This window comes from Pipra filicauda, unplaced genomic scaffold, assembly GCF_003945595.2.
Source record: "Pipra filicauda isolate LSUMZ 115617 unplaced genomic scaffold, ASM394559v2 scaffold83_size3615187_pilon, whole genome shotgun sequence".
Lineage (NCBI taxonomy): Eukaryota > Metazoa > Chordata > Aves > Passeriformes > Pipridae > Pipra > Pipra filicauda.
Genome location: NW_024105020.1, coordinates 2,313,763 through 2,332,996, shown reverse-complemented (window position 1 = coordinate 2,332,996; position 19,234 = coordinate 2,313,763). Strand labels below are relative to the sequence as shown.

General features: G+C 46.1%; 1 protein-coding gene across 2 annotated transcripts in view; it reads right to left on the bottom strand.

The window, feature by feature from the left end:
• The window catches only part of LONRF2 (LON peptidase N-terminal domain and ring finger 2), a 32,682-nt gene extending 13,448 nt beyond the window's left edge, over window positions 1-19,234 (bottom strand). Inside the window, exons 1-2 of one of the 2 annotated variants that reach the window (XR_005566965.1) lie at window positions 18,228-19,234; window positions 2,260-2,378 (exon numbers count right to left, since the gene is read on the bottom strand). Coding sequence is in view for 1 of the 2 variants with exons in the window: in XM_027718124.2 (XP_027573925.1) it covers window positions 2,260-2,378; window positions 18,228-18,981 (873 nt within the window). In the remaining variant the exon portion in view is untranslated. The remainder of the gene's footprint in view (window positions 1-2,259; window positions 2,379-18,227) is intronic. The other variant, XM_027718124.2, reaches the window with a different exon arrangement.

Here is a 19,234-nt window from a genome sequence, read left to right as displayed (position 1 = left end):
GATAAGCAGATACACTTTTCTGTCCTTCATTCTAATGCCAAAAGATCCAGTACCGCATAATCTTCCTGAGCGGGTAACTCCCTCATTCTTTCAATACTGCCCTCCAAGCTGAGACCTGTTAAGATCTTTACCTTTACACTGTTGGGTAGGAGGCTCGTACCAAAAGGAAGTAACAGGCACTGCCTAGGCCAGAATAATTAGTTAATATCATTTGTTGACATGAACAAAAAGCCTCAGTACACACCAGCCTCTCCAGGTGACATAATTTTTCTTTTCCTCAATGCAGTAAGAGAGGTACTGTGAGACCTGACCCTGACCTTCTTACCTTGATGCTTGCACAGCCCCTGTAAAACCTTAAGAGAGGTCTTAACACGCCTGCCATCTCTGTCAGCATTACTTTCCTGCACTGGGGAGCCGACAAGCTTTTTTGGCCTCATCCTTTGGAGCCGTAAGAGCACTGTCCTTATCCAACCTGCAAGGGAGGACTGACCTGGGCTGTCTACAGACAAAGTACCTAAAGATCCAACACTGGAAGTTAGGCCGAGGGACTAGAGGTCCCTTATACTTCAGAGACTACTGCTGTCACCTTCCCTTTCTTATTTTCACACAGCCCTGCAACTGAAAACTCCTCCCTGCCTCAGAGAGTCTATGGACCTGGTTTTCATAGCAACTGAAAAGAAACCAACTTATCTATGCTGCAGTGACTACAGCATACCAAAGAGCTTCACAGTAACTTGGCAAGTCTTTAAATTTCAACTGTCAATAAGCCAAAAGGTACTGGTAGGTGAATGCTTGCATCCCAGGAGCTACTCCTAGAATTACTTTAATTGTTTGGTTTTGGTTTGTTGGTTTTTGGGGTTTTTGTAACTACACAGCAAATGTTTGAGCTAATCTCTGTCACTGGATGAGATTTTGCAAGATACAAAACAAAGCAGATGCCCAGGACTCCTGGAGAACACAGATTCTGGATCAGCACAACTTACATGGATGTCCTCACAAACACAAAAGCATAAGTGAAGTACGTGTGAGACACTGCTTGTTATGCCATGATGACAAATTTCATTTTCAATTAACATTCTTCAGAGGTGGGATTAATAAAACCTTTATCTGCCTACGACTGACACACATCACATTTCCACAGATTCAGGCAAACAGAGAAGACACTTCAAGAAAACATTTGAACATGTGTAATTCATCTTTCTGCCCCAGCACAGAAGCACAGCCAACGCCACCTAAGATGGGATTCCTGACTTCATGAGAAATTATCCTAGACAGAAAGGCAAACTGGATGTGGGGTAAGATTATGAACTGCCTTCCAACATTAAAGATTTTAATGGGTGACAAGACACACAGCCTTCAGAGACTCAGTGCTTCTGAAAGCACCTCTCTGCTTGCCCCGCGTCATCCCTGGCTGGAAATGAGCACTAGCTGCAGCCCCCTTTGCTGAGGCAGGTAGCCAAGGCGTTTATGCAACTCCTCCTTAGTCTCCACAGGAAGCCAAGGTTTGCCCTCCCCAATCCCCCATGTCACCCTCTTTCCAGAAAGCACCCAGAGGCTTTATTTGGTCTAACTTGTGCTGCAGTTTTGCTGCTGAAGGGAGAGGGACTGACTGAAGGTGTAATCCTAGGTGGGGTGAGTTGCTGGACATCTAGTCTAGCCTCAGGCAACCAATGGTAATGATGGGCATTTCTGATGCTTGCTTCAGACTGCCCACAAACCAGTGCTCTTTGTAGCACTTCCCTTCATTATGAAAAAATCCCAACCCCTCTATGAGTCACCATGACAGAGGTGGAAATCACAGATATGAAATCTTAGGATTAAAGAAGGGGTTAAAACAATCCTGAAATACAGTCTGAGGTACTCCTCGGAAAGACACATTGGCCAACAGCCTGTCAAGACCATCCACTGCCTTGGAACATCATCCCAGAGGGACCTGCAGGGCCATCCTGGGCTGCTGGTGCCTTATAGATCTAATTCTGCTTCCAAGCTGCAGTACCATCTGTAACAGATAACAGGTGCCAGCACAAACAAAACCACATCGCTGCCTGCTCACTACGAAAATACCACCAGCTGGAGAGATGCTAAGGACTTTCCAGACTTGTCCTATGAAGAACTGGCTCTTGGTAGACATTTTCAGCCCTCTTACTGCCACAGTGTTTTTCTGACAACACCCTCAGCAGCCACGCTGTTCCCAGCACAGAGAAAAGCCCAAGAAAAAGGAGTTTTCACTTTGTTCTTTACAGCATGCAAATACCGTACCGCAGGCCAGTGGGGTTTGTTTCGGCAGAGGACATCTGCGTCGTGAAGAGCTTGCTGGTAGTTTTTCATCAACGTACAGAGTTCTGCCCGCTGTGCTATTAGTGAACACTTGCAAGGAGCTGGAAAACAAAAATGATTGCACGGAACTTCATTAAAAGAAGCACTAGGACATGCTAAATACAGTAACCTTATATCCAGCCACAGTAACTTAAAAAGCATTACTGCACAACGATTACATTTATACTCTCCTGTAAAGGAAAGAAAGGTCAATTCCTTCATTCTTTCCTTCTCAAAATATATTCCTCTCAGCCTGGAAGCAACCTCTGTGTTTTATCTAGCAAGACAGCTTTCATATTCACATACAGGATGCCACCTGCTCTTTCCCTCACCTTGCTTACAGGACATTTCAGAAAGCAAAAAGTGTTTCTCCCAAACACTCTTCAAGTGTTTCTCCCCTCAGTGAGAAATCACCAGTGAAAGACTTGAAAGAAATCACAAATGCAGGACTTCAGCTAAAACGTTCCTGGAAGCCATTCATTAAGAAAAATGCATGCAGCCTTCACACTTCATATCCACTTGCCTTCCTCGGGGCAGGCAAACCTTTCATGATCACACACCTTGCTTCTGTATCCACAAATTCATGAATCATTCAGTTTGCATGGATTATGAACTTCTCAAGCATTATTATTTTGTTCTTTTCTCAGGCCTCTAGAACACATTTTAAGCTGGAAATCTTCCTCCAGCATAAAATTTCATAGAATCACAGAAAAAAACGGGCTAATCCGCATTCAGTTGGTCCACCGGGACCTCCAGCTCTTTTCTGCAGATCTGCTGTCTAGCCCAGCTCATCCTGTTGCACAGGGTTATTCTTTCCCATGTTCACCTGCATTTGCAATAGGCAAGGCTGATCAGCCCATGCCCAAGGTTGTTGGTCTGAATGGCAGCCCTGCCCTCCAGCACATCAACCTCCCTCAGCTTGGTGTCATGGACAAACTAGCTGACAGCGCACTCTTGGCTGCTGATGGAGGTTGTTAATAAGGTGCTGAGCTTCGTCAACCCCACTACCAACACCTGAGCAATGCCACTGGTCGTCCAGCAGCTCTGAAGCCACGAGACACCACCTCATGCCTCTGATGGTCCAGTAGATTCTCCACCTCCCTGCCACTACCTCCCCAGCTTGGCAAGAAGGACATTGCAGGAGGCTGCAGTAGCAGCCTTGCAAAACACACGCTAAGTCCCAAACAACACTCTGCTTTTGTCCACTAAAACAGTTACCTCATCTTAGGAAATATAATTTATTCCTGGTCACTCTTGACCTTCATGTGCTGGGAAAGGCCTCCAGAGGGCTGGAAGCTGGCTGCTGGCAGCTAAGTACAGTAACTCTTACCAAAATGTGAGCTGGTTAAAACTGTCAGAACTAGTAATAAACTTTACAAAGGCTCCAAGGTGCTGAGAGATGGTATTGCATTTTTACATATTTTAAACTTCACCTCCAAGCTAGCTCTCTCAAGATTTTTCCATCAAATGTCACCTTTTGCACATCCTCACGCAGGGTTTCTGTCTCCGTACCTTTCCTGTTCTCTCCAGCCTGCTTTGCTTCACCGTTTGCATCTCACTTCAGCCAGAGCATCCTAAACACGTGCTCAATAAGACCACATTGCCAATACGAAGCCTGGGCACATGCACACGTGTGCATGGACAGAGAGTAAGCACAACTGCTGCAGGTGTCACCACTCATTAAGTTCAAGCACCTACCAGGATGGATGGCCCAATATCACATCCCTCTCCCACCTCCTGCCCTCCCTTGTGCTGGTGCAGCAAACCAGGCTCGCATGGTTGCGCTGAGAACCAGAGCAAAGAATCAATTGACCGAATGCTAATTCAATAAAAACAAATAAATAAAAAGGTTTAAGAGGATCAGTTTCCCCTCAGCTAGTTCACTGCACAGCCACACAAACGTGAGTGCCGGGACAAGGGATGAGAAGGAAAGTAACAGCAAGGAGTGCTGCTGCCTTTTTTGGCTGTAGCATGGACTGACACCAGATATACTAACGGCAGAATGACATATCAGGGGTGATGCTGCTCCACTGGTCTCAGATGGTGACAGTTAGAGAAAACACTTAAAATAAGGAGGTCTGCAAAAGCTAGTTCAAACTGGGGTTCTGTGTGGTTTTTTTGTCTGATTGGTTTTGTCTTGGTTTGCTAGGGTTTTTTCAACTACTACACTTGCAAGCTTCTGCAGTGATCCACATTTCTAGCTCATAATTCTTAAAGACTACAAGTTGAATGCAATTGAAAGTAATTAACCGAAGATCTTCAGAAGCGAGTTTTTTGTTTCTTTTAGCAGATGTTCAAACAGGAAATTATTTAACTTAGCTACATTTGAACAGTGTAAAGTAAGAATGCATAGTCTGTATTTCCATCGTTGTATCTGCTGTACGGTACGTGTGAAGAGTATGTTGAGGGGGATAGGGGCAGTAAGCAGAGGTAGGCAGCTCAGCAGGCAGACAGGGCCCTGGGTGGGGCATTTTCTGGCACCATAGGGAAAGGAAGTAGTGTGAGATTAAGGGGCAAGGCAAATCAGCTTCCTGCTTCTGTTTACTACCACACGTTTTGAGCACGCTGATGCTTCCCTGCACACTGTTCAACACAGTTCATACATTCAGCAGACCCAGAGAGAGAACAGCTTCATCAGCTCTTTTTCAGGATCTTGTCTCTGCTGCAAGACTTCTAAGCAAAAAAATGCCAGCACACAGCACAACAGTGTAGCAAAGGCTGCAGGTCCTCCAGAAGCAAAGGGTCTCACAATATGAAAGGAAACAAGCTACTGAAAAAGAAAAAAGAGAACCACCCCAGGCAAACCAGAAAAGCTATGTGTGTATTCAGAGCTTGTGCCTCTTGTTCACTGAAGACTCATTCAGAAAGTGTAAGGTGTGGCCTATCTTAATGAGTAATCGGTAACTGGCAAGGAATGTTTAGTTAACTGAGAGAAAGGATAAAAAACCCCAACAAACCAAACAGCATCGCTGAAGAGAGCAGTATTTATGAGACTATAGCATAACAGGTCTTCTAAAATGAAGCATCTAGACAAGATGCCACAGCTGGAGCGCTGCCCAGCCACCTCCATTCAGGTTCCCCCACTCCCAGAGCGGGCAGTGCAGCCTGAAATCTTGCCAGCTCTGCACCCAATCCATGCATCCCTCATTCCCAGTCTCCTGCTGTCAGCAAGACTGTCCTGGGAAGATCTTTGGGGGGGTCCACAACTGGTCAGGGCAACGCTAGATGGACTGAAACCTCATGTTCTTTGTCAGTGGAAGTGTGGCGTCAGCTGGCTGACTCCAACTTAGGGTACATGTGGAAGTGTACACCACAGCAAGGATTGTGGTGATTATAATTAGTCACAGAAGGTGGACGGAGAGGGCTTGAGGACATACAGAGTTTGTGAACACTGCTAGATGCCAGTATACAAGTATGCCTGTATTCAAGGCCAGGTTGGAAAATGCCTTGAGCAACCTGGTCTAATGGGAGGTATCCCAGCCCATGGCAGGGGGGCATTGGGACTGAATGATCTCTAAGGTCCCTTCCAACCCATAACATTCTATGATTCTATACTATAACAACTGTCAAGTTTATTTGGTTAAAACAAATAAACAAAAAAACCCAACACACAATAAATAAACACAAATAAAAATATTGCACAATAGCCAAGTTTGTTTTAAAATAATGTACCCACTCTTTCTTCTGGAGGTAAAGGAAGGGGGAAAAAGATTTTTTTTTTAATGAAACAATTTATTATTTCAGGCCAAATTAAAAAAGAAAAGCGTAGAAAATGTTACTGTTTCCAAAATACCAACAGATGGCATTTCCTGAATCAAACTCCTTCTGGGAGTCTGCAGCTGCACAGCAAAATTTATGTCCTTGTCAGAATCAGGGATGCACTGCTGAGGCTCCCAGGATCTGTGGCTCCGGGCAGCTGGGACACAGAGACTTCCTCCCAGCCACAGGTCCTGGGAGCCTTCCCACGCTTCTCCCTCCCTCCCTCTCAGCCTCCCAGCATAATCCCACTGCACCACACAAAACTGGCCCATGTAGGGCCCAGAGCCGAGGGAGCTGAGTGGGTCTTTGCCTCTTGAAATTTCCTTTGGACTGCCAAATATTGCCTGCCCAAAGTGTGGTTGTCAGCTTGGATTTCTCCAAAATGGTTAACTTTCCACTCACACCACCTTTGTGCTCATCTGCAGACGTTTGTTACATTGTGCTTTTACTTATGCAGAAGCTAACACTCAAAATTACTTTTACAGATATGCCCGAGCATTCAAGTTTTTAAAAAAATTATGCTGTTGAGTTCGAGAGGCTGGCAGGAGAACATGGCTCCCCAAAATCTCCTTGGGCCAGGAAGGGAATTAGAGTAACTAAGAGAATTTTGCCCAACTGATCAGAGATGATAATAGAAGTTTTATTGTAATAAACTACCACTGAGATTTCTTCCACGAACTCAGCAGAGAAAGAACAAGCTTACAGTTACTAGAACTCCCTAATCCTCCTTATCTGACATTTCTTCCTAGAAAATCACATCTTGTTCAAACCTATTTCAATCCTAAGCGTATTTCCTGAAGGCATGAGCAGAACTGAAACAGTGTCATCACAAACACCTTTCAGTCTTGCTTATAAGAGTAAGTCTGCACAGTACTTCAGGGGAAATTTTTCCTACATTTTGAAGAAACTTCTGCCCTAGAGAGATAAAGAAATCTGGCTTGCTCTGTTATGTTATGCATTCAGTTCTGAACAATTCAGTATTGAAAGCCTTTTCATAAGCTTGGAAAATAATAGGAAACATATATTTTCATTTCAATGAGAAATTAGCAAGGTTTAGTAATTAACTGAACAGAAACTAGTTTTTCTCCCCCAAACTTTATGGAAGCATAACAAGTCCACACACAAAAACTGGATGCACAGGGTTGTTTGGTAGAGGGTGAGGGTGGCACAGAGAAAGGGCCACATTTGATAGAATTAACAGAAGCAGTAAAGACATTCAAATAAAACTTTATTTCACAGCGAAGACAAAAACCAGGATCAGCTTCCCAAACCTGATTAAGGGGGACAGTGAAGATGACCACATACTTGCAATCAGCAGGCCTGTTTTCTCAATAATCAGTCTACCTTAATTGAATTAGCAACTGGATTTAAAAAAAAAGCTATGTATTTTCTGAATATCATGGCTTTTCCTCCTTGCATTTACATCACTGTCAGTCTTCAGGAAGTGAAGTAACCAAAGATCACAGAGGAAATGTGCAAGAGCTGTTAGTCCACAGAGGATGCAATAAAAGACACCTTTTCCTCTCTAAGTCCACTTCTGCAACCAAGCATCTTTCCACTGCAATTATGAAGCAGGCACTTGCAGACAGTACTCTGCAAGCAAATATAAAACCCATTTCCGCCGGATGACCAACACTGGCAGACAGCAGTGTATGACCTTAGGAGCTCCTGAAATAGGCTGTGATGAGGACACGGAGCACAGAGCCCCACCATTCTCGGAGACTCTGACACTAGGCAGCAGCTGGTTTGTGCATGCAAAGGCCTCCCTCCTCATCCACACTCACACTGCCCACAACCAGTGTAATAAAACAGACTCTGTCAGAGGAGGCAATGTATATCCCATCAAGCTCTACTTCAAAATATTTTAATTTCTTTTACCTTCATGCAGATATGAAGAATTCTTCATGTCTTTCTTCCTTCAGAAGTGCCCATTATGAATTTAAAAAAGCCTCCCTGAGCCAAAGTTTTCTCTCCTGTTACCTCCATGGGAAAGCTGATTCAGACATCACCAGAAAGCCCCCATATAACTCATCTGCACTGTGCAGCTACAGAGCTGGTCTATGCCTGACTGGGATTTCACCTCTGCACCCAACCTAAGCACAGAGCACTCCAAAATGAAAGAGGAGAGCAGACCTTTTTCAACTGGAGTGGACAAACTGCAGTCACCACTTAATTAGCAGAACTGAAATGGCAATGCTCTCCTCTTGCCCTCCCACCAAAAGATAGAGGACATCAACCCACTTGCTGCTTTGCCCTGCAGTATGCTTATCCGTGTGCTCGGTGGTCTGGGGCACAGGAGACAAAGTAACTCCCTTGTATTATTACTCTGACTCAAAGAAAAGGCACTGGCAATAGATGAGCTAGATTATTTTTAGGAAGATATAATTTTAAGATTGAACTAACTTCTCTCCTGGCCTCTGTATTTTGCTGTTCAAAAGCCCAGGCTGAAGAACACAGATCTTTCTGTGCGCTGAACAAAATGCTGTAGATTCCCAGCAGTTTTATTTCAGGCTCAGTAAGTCCTCAGTTACATTATTGAAAGCTGGACTGTCATTACCACTAAGCACAGCTAATCAACTATTCCCATCATTACTCGGCAGAAACACTGTAATGGAAATTATATGCTACCTAGAAGAAGAGCTGCTACAGAGACAATGCAACTAGCTTTGTAGCCTTGATTTTGTGTTGTACCTCTAGCCTCAGGAGGCAGAAGCATGCCAGACCTACACTAACCTACAGTTTAGTCTGCATTTCTGCAAAGCCGATGATAACCTTCTTCCCAGAGCAATTAAAAGATGAATTGCAGCAGCAGAAGTCCTGAATTCAAGAATGTCCCAGCATACAGTTAAATGTAATGCATTAGATCATTGCCCCCTCCTATCCAAGTTCTAATGTTTCAACACTCTGCTAGATGCATGCTACTCTTTTCAGATAAGATAGCGTGAAACAACACCCCCTCCTTGTATTTCCAGTTCCCGCTCTACCCTTTGGACATTTGGGCACAGCTTCGCATGATGTACCCCAAGTCCATCTGTGGCCACTTGGCACTGGCATAACAAAAACAGTAAGTACACAAATGCGTCTTGCTTTATGGTGAACTTGCCACCAGCTACCGCAAGAGAGGAGCCCCAAAGAAAAGATACAAGGACTCCCTGAAACAACATCTCAGCCTTGGCCGTATTGATCAACATAACTGGTCGGCTCTGGCCTCCAATCGGGAGGCCTGGAGACACACCATCTATAACGCTGCTGATGCCTTTGAGATCACATGCAGGATCACTCTCGAGGAGAAAAGACAATGCAGAAAGAATCGTGTCTTGCTGAATATACCACCTAAGGAGTCTTTCTGCTGTGTCTTTTGCAATCGGACATGTCTATCTCATATTGGCCTCATAAGCCACCAGCATGCTTGTAACAAACATGTGTAGAGCCTTCCTAAATCTTCGTTCACAAAGCCTAGCCATGATGATGATGACACAAATATGACTCATTTTCGATGCTTACTAGTTCACTCAGCATTTAGTTTAAGGCTGGGAAAGGTTTCCGACCAAAGCCTCAGTCAGAATGGAACTATTATCTCCAACAGCAGGTACAGAAACTGCCCCAATCAAGATACCTACGGACTGAAGTATGATATAACGAGCAAGATTCAAAACCAAAACAAAACACCTCATGAGGTCAACCCCCTTGCCAGATCTCCAAAGCACCCAAAGAAAATTCCTGACCCTCCCACAGAAACAGGGAACTATGCTAGATGCACATGAACCTGTGATTGCAAGGAGACTCCAAAGAAAAACTGTGCTTCGAGACAGGCAGGACCAGTCAAGTAGGTCTCCCATGATCACAGTTTAACAAGATCAATTTACAGGCAGATATTCCATCATAAAATTACTTTAACAGTGACAACCTACTTGCTTTCTTTGACACAATTAGTACGTAAGCAACCATACCTACTAGTTACTTTTCAGGTCTTTATAACCTTTGCTTTTTCCAGTTAAAGCTTGTTTCAGAACTTCTGACTTTTGCAAAAAGGGCCTTCTTGTTTCTCAGTGACTACCTTACTGCTTCTGTCCTCATATAGAGCTGATCATGTAATACACTTGTGGAAAATAGAGAGTACCGCAATACCCTACTAATTTTGAGAGAAGGAAGCACAAATCAGTTCTATAAATGTCTTCTATCAAAAACAAAAGACATTCTGTTATGCTTCATCAAAGAGAAAAAAAAAAGAGTATGCTGTTTGAAGAGACTTCAAAAATTCCTCAGACTTTCTGATATGTATGTATAGTTCACTCCCTAGGATTGCTGAAATAGTTCAATTATTAATAGGAAGTTACATCTGGGTTACATACATGAAGGGGGAAGGGAAAATACAGTTATATACCACTTAAGATACAGTAAGTTACATGAGCAATGTAATCACTTCAAAAAAAAAAAACAAAACCAAAAACAAAACAACACAAAGACTGTCTATAATACAGCATGATGCCTCCTTCCCTTTGCCAGTGATGTATAAGCCTCCTGACCACCTTGGATGTGGTCTTGTAGCCCTGTAGTGCCTCTGTCTACAGCAGATCCCCTGGAAGCAGCCAAAACCTTCCAGAGATACAACTACAGGATCTGATCAGTCAACCGCAAGCTCTATACAAACCAAGAGTAACATGAGCTTCTGCTCCAAAGGACTTGACACATTTCCAGTTGTGTCATATATGAAGTATTTACTACTATTTTTCAAGCACTATTTCAGTAAAAGAGGAGGGGCAACTACGGGACAGAACTCTGCAAAATATTTTAAGTTTAAAAATAGTACCACTAGGATTACTGCAACAGTCAAACTCCTACTTTTACACATTTTTCTGTCCATGTAAAACAGAACTAAGGAGTTTTGGAGATACACTTTAAGTGGATTCCAAGACATGATTTTACAGAGGGATAGGAAAGTTCCTTTTTTAGCACAAATCCTCTAAGCAGCAAGCATCTACTGTTTTTTGTAGCAGGTAACTTCAGAAACACTACCTCTCATTCTTCTCCTAAAGTCACCTTCCTTTAGGAGCTACAAAATTAAATATTCTTCTGATAAATTATTAAAATGATTGAACCATTTGCTGTTGCAGGAGTCATGACAGTTGTCTACCATGGCTTTTTTGTGGTTTTTGTTAAATGGCTGGTACAGTATCAAAGACTTACTTCTTTACTACTGCAAACTGGAAAGCGTACCCAAGACCCTGTGAGGAAGGAAAATTTGATCAACCTCTTTTCTACCACATCAGAAGATGATCTTATCTTTTATTAGCAACCTTCTAGAAATGGTATACAAAATAAGAAACCTCTAAAGTGCACTAAACACACATAATTCAAATATAGGTGCACGTGGAAGCTCTCTAGCAGTTTTCTTTGAACAACGCAACTTTGGTGTGCAAGTGCACCATTAACGAGTGCAAGACCTTTGAAAACAGCAGAATTAATAAAATGTATACTATGGCATCAGTCACCTCCATAAAAATTTAAGCACAACTCTCTAAAGATTAGAGTTCAGCAGCTTCCCTTTACAGACTCTTCTTTGCTTCTTCTGATCTTGACCCACGACTAACACAGAAATCTATCACCTCTCAGGGCTGCAGTAGGAAGTCACCAGGAGGCTGTTCCACCAGCCCACAAAGAAATTCTTATCATCCTTTCACCCGTTACCTGAAACAACTCAGAAGCAGGCTTGGAAGAAAAACGCCCGAACAAGTAATTTTTGAGGCATGGCAAAGTGCTCGCCCATACCTACTTTACTCATGGCTGTAAGCACTCAGTGCAACTCTAACAATGCGTGGCTGGAAGTTTACCTATCCATGCTCTTCAGGAAGTAGCGCAACCCCACAACCTGGCATTTACATAGCAGGACAATTTACAGTCGTCTCACCTGAATCACTGGAGGTCTGTAGCTCCCTTTATACCTATTTTCTACTGCCTCTTGGCCTGCCCCGCCCCCTTCATTCAATTCTTACACAGGGAGAATTTGGAAGGCATCAGATAAGTTTCCATTAATTGCTTGATCACAAAATAAATTAGTGCTGTCTTGCCACATTAAGCTTTCTTTTGGATCAGATCAATTTATGGTGAACATGCACTGGGATTAAAAGGGAGAGGTTTCTTCAAGGTCCGGCCAAGAAAGGCAGATTCTCCTCTTTCCACCAAAGCTCAGGAAAGCTCCTATATTTTGTTTCTAGAAATGCCCTAACCACCACCTCGCAGGCTAGAGCTCAGTGTGCAGCTCTCCATCCCAGGAGACTAGAGATGGAGCATCTCCAGTGCCCAGGCAGAAGCATCTCCCTTGCTTGCCCTGCAGTGTGCTACCTCTGACACTATGGGCCTGGTACAAACTTGCCTTCTCTCCTTGGCCTTTCCTGCACCATTCTTTATCCTCTGGAAACAGAGATCCATGTAAAGGACTTAAGAAGAAAAGACCTCCTTCACATATATATCTATTCTTCGCTGTGTTTTAAAACTCTGATACAGTTGAGCTTTATTTCCTACATGCTCATTCTGAAACCCTTGGCCGGGGGGGGAATTAAAATGCTGAGCAATTTGAGCAGCTGCATGCATTGGCTATACCCCCTCCCAGGACAAATCTATTTCTGCTCAGAAAGAGCCCATCACATCAGAAAGTAAACACAATCACTTTGAGGGTTCGCTGAGCTCTCACAGCTCTCTGGAAACAGCGAACTTCTCAGGCTTGATAAACTTTGCAGCAGCAGGTAATTACATACTGGACCCAACACGTCTCATGCAGAAACGGGGTGTCCTGAAACACCACTGTCCAGATACAATGTGTGCCACCCTGTTGGGAGCCAGCCACAACTGCACAGCACAGAGCAGGCAAACAAGCAGCTACTTCATCACACCACAGGCACCAGGGCACAGTCATCCCTTCCACCAAAAGAAGCTTGTTTGGGATTAGGGTCAGGTGGGCACAGCAGGGACACAGCCCTTTCCAGCAGAGCTGCAGCTCTAATTCAGGCTTTAGAGACCACCCAAGACTGGCAACTGCAGACACAACCCAGGAACCAGCACTGCTACAAAACAACAGCAGCAACAGGAGCCACAGGACTACACCACCGGGCTTTGTATCTCTGAGCAAACATCCTCAGGCTTATTTACAGGAAAGGCGCAGGATGCTAACAGGCTTTCTCAGTGCAAAGAAGGGCACAGAGAAATGCTGGCTGAAGACATGAGCCACTACCATCCCAACCCTCTGACACTCTGCATATGTGTTGGCTTACAAGTGCACCCTCATCCTGAGGAGAGCTTGGTCTCCTTTAGAGCTCTGTTCTTGGGAAAAGCTCTATTCGCAAACTCCCTATGAAGCAATAGCCACCTGCTACCACCTCTGTAACTGGGAACTGCTTTGCAGAAACAAAAACAGAACTAAAACACATTACCAAAAGGACATCCTCAAAATACATTAATTTATCTGAAATCTAACTTTGTTTAGTTTCAGGCACACAGCTTAAAGGATCTGTACGCCTGGATACACAGAAACAACTGCACTCCTCGCAGGCACATGCCCTTCAGAGAGCATCTCCATCAGAGAGCAGCAGGTGAGAGAAAAGAGCGTGCAGAAAGCACTTACTGCACAAAAAGGCTCCAAATCCAAACAAAACAAAAACAAATGCAAAATCCAAAACACCAAACCCAAATAAACTAATTCTGCACACATATGTAATATATTTCAGTTTAACTGACTTAATAGTTCATATAATCAAAAGACAAGTTAAAAGAGAAGGGATCTCAGAGAGGAGGCCCACCTCTGATCCCCACACAAATGAAATTCAGAAAGCTGGGGTAACAGCCAGGAGAACAACATTTGGACGATATTTGATATTATGATGGCTGAACAGCATAAAGCTTGGCACAAAAAATGATCCAGCTGGAAACAAATGTTTCTTTTCAAGCAACCTGACATGTGTTTGCTTTGAAGCTGTCGTAATTAGATGCCTTTCAATAATGAGCGATCTATTCCAACATCTATAGCAGCAAAAGAAAAGCCAGCAACTTTGTATAAAACATATAAAGCATAGATCACCAAGCTGTGGCCAATTCACCAGGACTAAAAGGATCAAATAGCAAAGCTGATTTTCTTAAGAACAAAAAACCCCATACAACCACACCTGAAACCATAGCAGACTATCCAGAGAACACGGGAGCAACAGTGATGGTGTAGGTCCGGTAGTGAAGGACAAAAGAGGAACATACTTGTTAAGAGTACGCTTTTGTAACAGTAACTAGCTGAATCAGAAAAAGTTGACAACTTGAAGGACAAAGACCTCTTCCCAGACCTGAAACTAGCAGATATTCCAGATCACACCAGAAATAAGCGTACATAACAGGAGTCTTTTGTATTTAGAACTGAAGCACCCTGAGAACTAAAATGTAAATTGGAAGACAGGAGGTCACAGTCATAGCAAGAACTAAAATGCAAACCAGAAGAGAGAAGATCACAATCAGAATGAAAGAAGTCATAGGTAACTGGAAAACTTGCTTTAATATTGCATCACGCAAAGCCAGTTGTGGCAGATGGAGCAAGAAAGTACTCCACAAAAAAACACCAGTAAAAAACTGAACTGTGTGTCCTGCCAAGAAACCTGGAGTTTTACCTAACTTTATACCACAATTGTATAATCAATGTGTTCATGTGCCTTCAGTCTCTAAAATGAAATTTTAAGGACACCCAGGCCCTTGACACTTAATAGTAGTACATTAATATTTGGAGGTTTTAAAAAGTAGTTATTTTCTCACACATTAGAAGTCTGCTCAGCCTGGAGAAGATGAGACTGAGGGGATGTTACCACCCGCCCCAGAAAAAGGGAGGGGGGTAACCCAGGTTTTTATCAATAATTCCCTTGGAGTGGATTAGAGTAAAACAACACTGAATAATCGGTGTCTGAAAACATATACTGGCAAGGTTTATTTTAACAATTCTGTATCAACAGGCATGCTAGCATTTCTCTGTTGTCATATAACAATGTGGCATAGAGATACCCTTCGGCGGGGGGGAGGAAATGCATAGGGGACAATTTTGCATCAACAGGTATGCTAGAATTTTAGGTGCTGTCATATAACAATGTGACATAGAGATAACCTTTGGGTGGGGGGGAGAAAATGCATAGAGGAGAGAAAGGCAGGATAAGAGTAAGGGAAAGAAAAGCTGAGAGTGGACAGATGTATATAGTCACCGCTCACGGGGTCCAGCAATGAAACTTAGTAGTTGCAGCTTCCACGTCTGTCAGTCGAAGTGGTGGCCTTGATCGGCTGGGGGTGAAGGAGGGAAGCCCCCACACTCCAAGAAGTTATGAGTTATTATATCCATGGTCAGTGTCAGGGGCCATGCCTCGAGCCTCCAACCTCTCCCTGGGCCCTGCGCAAGAGTTACTGTGTCTGGCCCGGTTCCCACCCTTTTCCCGACTGGCAGAGGGGAGCGATGGGCTCCTATGGGCCATCAGAGGTACAATGCAACAGTCAAAAGCCAGCAAGCTTGGCTCTTGCCTTTTCAGGGCTTCAAACCTTCAGCACTGGAGGGAGGGAGGGGCCGGATTGCTCATCAGAGGTATAATGCAAGTCAAAAGCCTGCAAAAGTCTCCTAGAATGCATAAGTCATCAAACATTTCAGTCTCTGACAGGGGAAACCTCATCATGGTCTACAGTTTCCTCATGAGGGGAAGCAGCGGGGCAGGCACTGATCTCTGCAGTGACCAGTGAGAGGATCCAAAGGAATGGCCTGAAGTTGTGTCAGAGGTTTAGGCTGGATATTAGGAAAAGGTGCTTCACCCAAAGGGTGGTCAGGCACTAGAACAGGCTCCCCAAGGAAGCGGTCATGGCCCCAAGCCTAACAGAGTTAAAGAAGCGCTGGGACAATGCTCTCAGGAATGGTGTGTTTCTTGGGGTTGTTGTGTGCATTTTAAGTCGCCCATATGCTAACACAACTACCAAAAAGGCATGTGTTTCTTTTTTTTTCCTTCTTATTTACCCTGATATTTGACTAGAAAACAAGAAGGCAACTCCAGCATGCCAAAAATCAGTACCTGATAAATATGTGGGAAGAATTTCAGAACATGAGGCTCATACAGCAGTTTAGCCTGTGAGAACTGGCATAGGCACACACAAAACATCAAAAAAGGTGAAGGGCTGGCAGGCGGGCTGCCCTTCAGCAGCAGGAATTTGGATCCACTACTGGGAAGTTACAACATGTAAGCCTGTGAGTTTTGGATTTCAAAAGCTAGCAAGATACCTACTATTATTTTATTTTTAAAAAGTCTTATTAAGCAATTTTAGTGCCGCTGACGGAGCGAGGACTTTCTGAACAGATTCCTAGCATGCTGTGAAATCACAGAAGACAGAAATAAGGACACTGCAAAGGAGTTATCTTGAGACCCTGATGCATAGCAGCCATAGCTGGAGACTGTGCTCCAGGGACAGGAAGGGGACGGACATGCTGTGTGAGAGCACCAGCAGCACACTACAGTCTTCCCTCTCCTTTCACCCCCATGCAGACACAGCAAAAAGCACAGGCAACAGTGAGAACTAGTTCTTTAAAAACCACTTCAAACACTAATTTAATTGATGAGATGCTACTTTCCCCTGCAGTAGGACCCTGAACCCAAAATATCAGGAGGCTCCACTACTGAAAACTCACTGTAACCACCAGTGACCTACATAAAGCCTCTCCCCTCCCTCTGCTTCACCTTCCTTCTTGGACTCTCCGTCCTGCCCTACTTTAATAGATTATTACTTCAGCTAAACCGTGTAACAGTTTTACAGGGACACTCGGCTAGGACTGAAAACTTGCACATCTAGTTGCAGCAGTGGAAGAAACAGCAGAAGTAATGGTTTCTGCAGCCAGGATCAGCTGTGAGGTGATAGTATGCCATATTATCCCATCTCAAACTCTTATTTCTTCAATGCCTATCATGCAACCCTCGCAAAAAAAGAGTGAGTCAACGACTAACAAAACAGCGTGTTTCTCTACACGACAAAATAAATTAAGAAAAAAAAAAAAACAAACCAGAGCCATTTATGTAACAACTAGGAACAAGGAAAGCAATTTTACTCAATGCAGGGAAGGAGCTCATTCACAGGGGAAGCACATTTTTTTTTTACACATCTCTTTCGAAGATATTTACCCGCAGGATTTCGTCTCTGTTAACACGATGGAGGCTTTCTGCTCCCTTCCTCCTCGATTAAATCGGACATCCATCACGCTCAGACCAGAGGACTGGCAGATCCCGGGAATTTGTCGAGATACCGGCTCTCCCCAGCTCCACGCCCCTCTCCAGGCGCTTCAGACATTCCCGGTGTTGTACCACCCCCTGCGCTCGCAGGGCAAACAAGCCGGGCGCGCGCACGCACACAACCACTACTACACGGCTACAACCGAGCGAACAGGATCCACCTACTACTCGGCGCAGAGCCTGAAAACAACCTACTTTTCATAAACTAAGGCTGCCATCGGTTTGGCAGAGGAGGAAGGCAGACAGTGCCATTTTTATTTAAAGCCAAGCTCCTCAGAGAACACTGCACGCAGAAATCCTTCGTGCCAACAAAGAGGCTACGCTCTAAACATGGGTGGACTATCTCCTCGAGGCAAAACGCAGGTTTATCTTAAGTATTTTGCGCAGTGTAAGATAAAGGAAATTTTCTGAGCCTTTACGCCTACTGATACCTCATTAGGTGTTTTCAAAGACTATATCTTGCTGAAGCTGCAGCTGCACGTAGGTGAATGAATCCGATCCACACACTCATTTCTTCCATGAAGCCGCGGTGGGGCTCAACATGACCACTACTGCGTATCCCGCACTTAATGATGGCTTCCCCATAAATAGAAAAGCGGGTTTTCTAGAAATACTGCATCATGAGTCATCAGCTACGAGCAGCTAAACACCAGGCACCTTGAGAGCAAGGACAGAAATACCAGTGGAACAAAAATAGGGAGGGGGCGGGCGAGAGGAGACCCGCTGGCAGGATTCCTGCTCGTAACCTCCACACCCCCCCCCCCCGGGTGCCTTCTCCCACCATTCACCGCAAACCCCCTCCCCGCACGGCTGCGAGGGCCGAGGTCAGCGCTGCCCCTGCCTCGCCCCCTCCTCCTCCTCCCCGCCGGTGCCACTCACCCATGTCCAGGGCCTGGTTGTACTTCTCCAGGGCGGCCGGCAGCTCCTGGCGCTCCCGCAGCGCGTCGCCCTCGGCGCGGAGGCGCCGCGCCCGGCTCTCGGCGCCGAACCACTTGTGCAGCAGGTTGCCCAGCACCACGTTGACCCGCGGGCGGGCGGCGGCAGACGGCGAGGGCGGCGCGGCGGCGGCGGGGGTCGGCTCGGCGGAGCGGCGCGGGCGGTGGCAGCGGCCGCAGTCACCGGGCTCGGCGCAGCGGCGGCAGTGGGTGTGCCCGCAGTGCAGGGTCACCGGCTCGCACAGCAGCTGCCGGCACAGCGGGCAGGCGAACAGCTCAGGCGGGCGGCAGCACGCCGGGTCGCCCAGACCCTCGCCCTCTGCCCCGCCGCCGGCCGCGTCGCTCCCCCAGGGCGGCAGGCGCAGCTCCTTGTCGCGGATGCTGAGGGCGACGCTCTCCGCCAGCTCCCGCAGCTCCTCGGGCCGCAACCGCGCCAGCCGCGCCGCCGCGCCGTAGGCGTCCAGCGCCTCGGCCATGCGGCCGGCCCTGGCCAGAGCATCGGCGCGGCGGAGGCACAGGCCCCGCTCGGGCTGCGGCAGCCCCGCCAGCTCCGAGCCGTAGATCTCGGCCGCCAGCTCGAAGTTGCCGCCGCGGAAGGCCTCCTCCGCCACCTGCAGCATCTCGGCGCAGGGTCCCCCCGCCGCCGCCCTGGCCCCGGCGGCGGGGGGCAGCGCGCAGGGCCCCGGGCCCAGTTCCATGCCCGCGCGGCGCCGCCAGCCCCGGGCCGCCCTACTCCATGCTGGGCCCGCGGCGCTGCCGACTCCGGCTCCTTCCTGGGAGGGGACGGCGACGGAAGGGAGGGAGGGAGGAAGGGATGGAGAGGGGGCGTGTCACATCGCTGCAGCAGGGGGGCGGCTCCGGGAGGGGGAAGGGGGAACAGCAGAAGGGATGGGGGGCGGACTCGCTCCCGACTTATGTAAGGGGCGAACGGCCGGGTAAAACCGCCCCCAT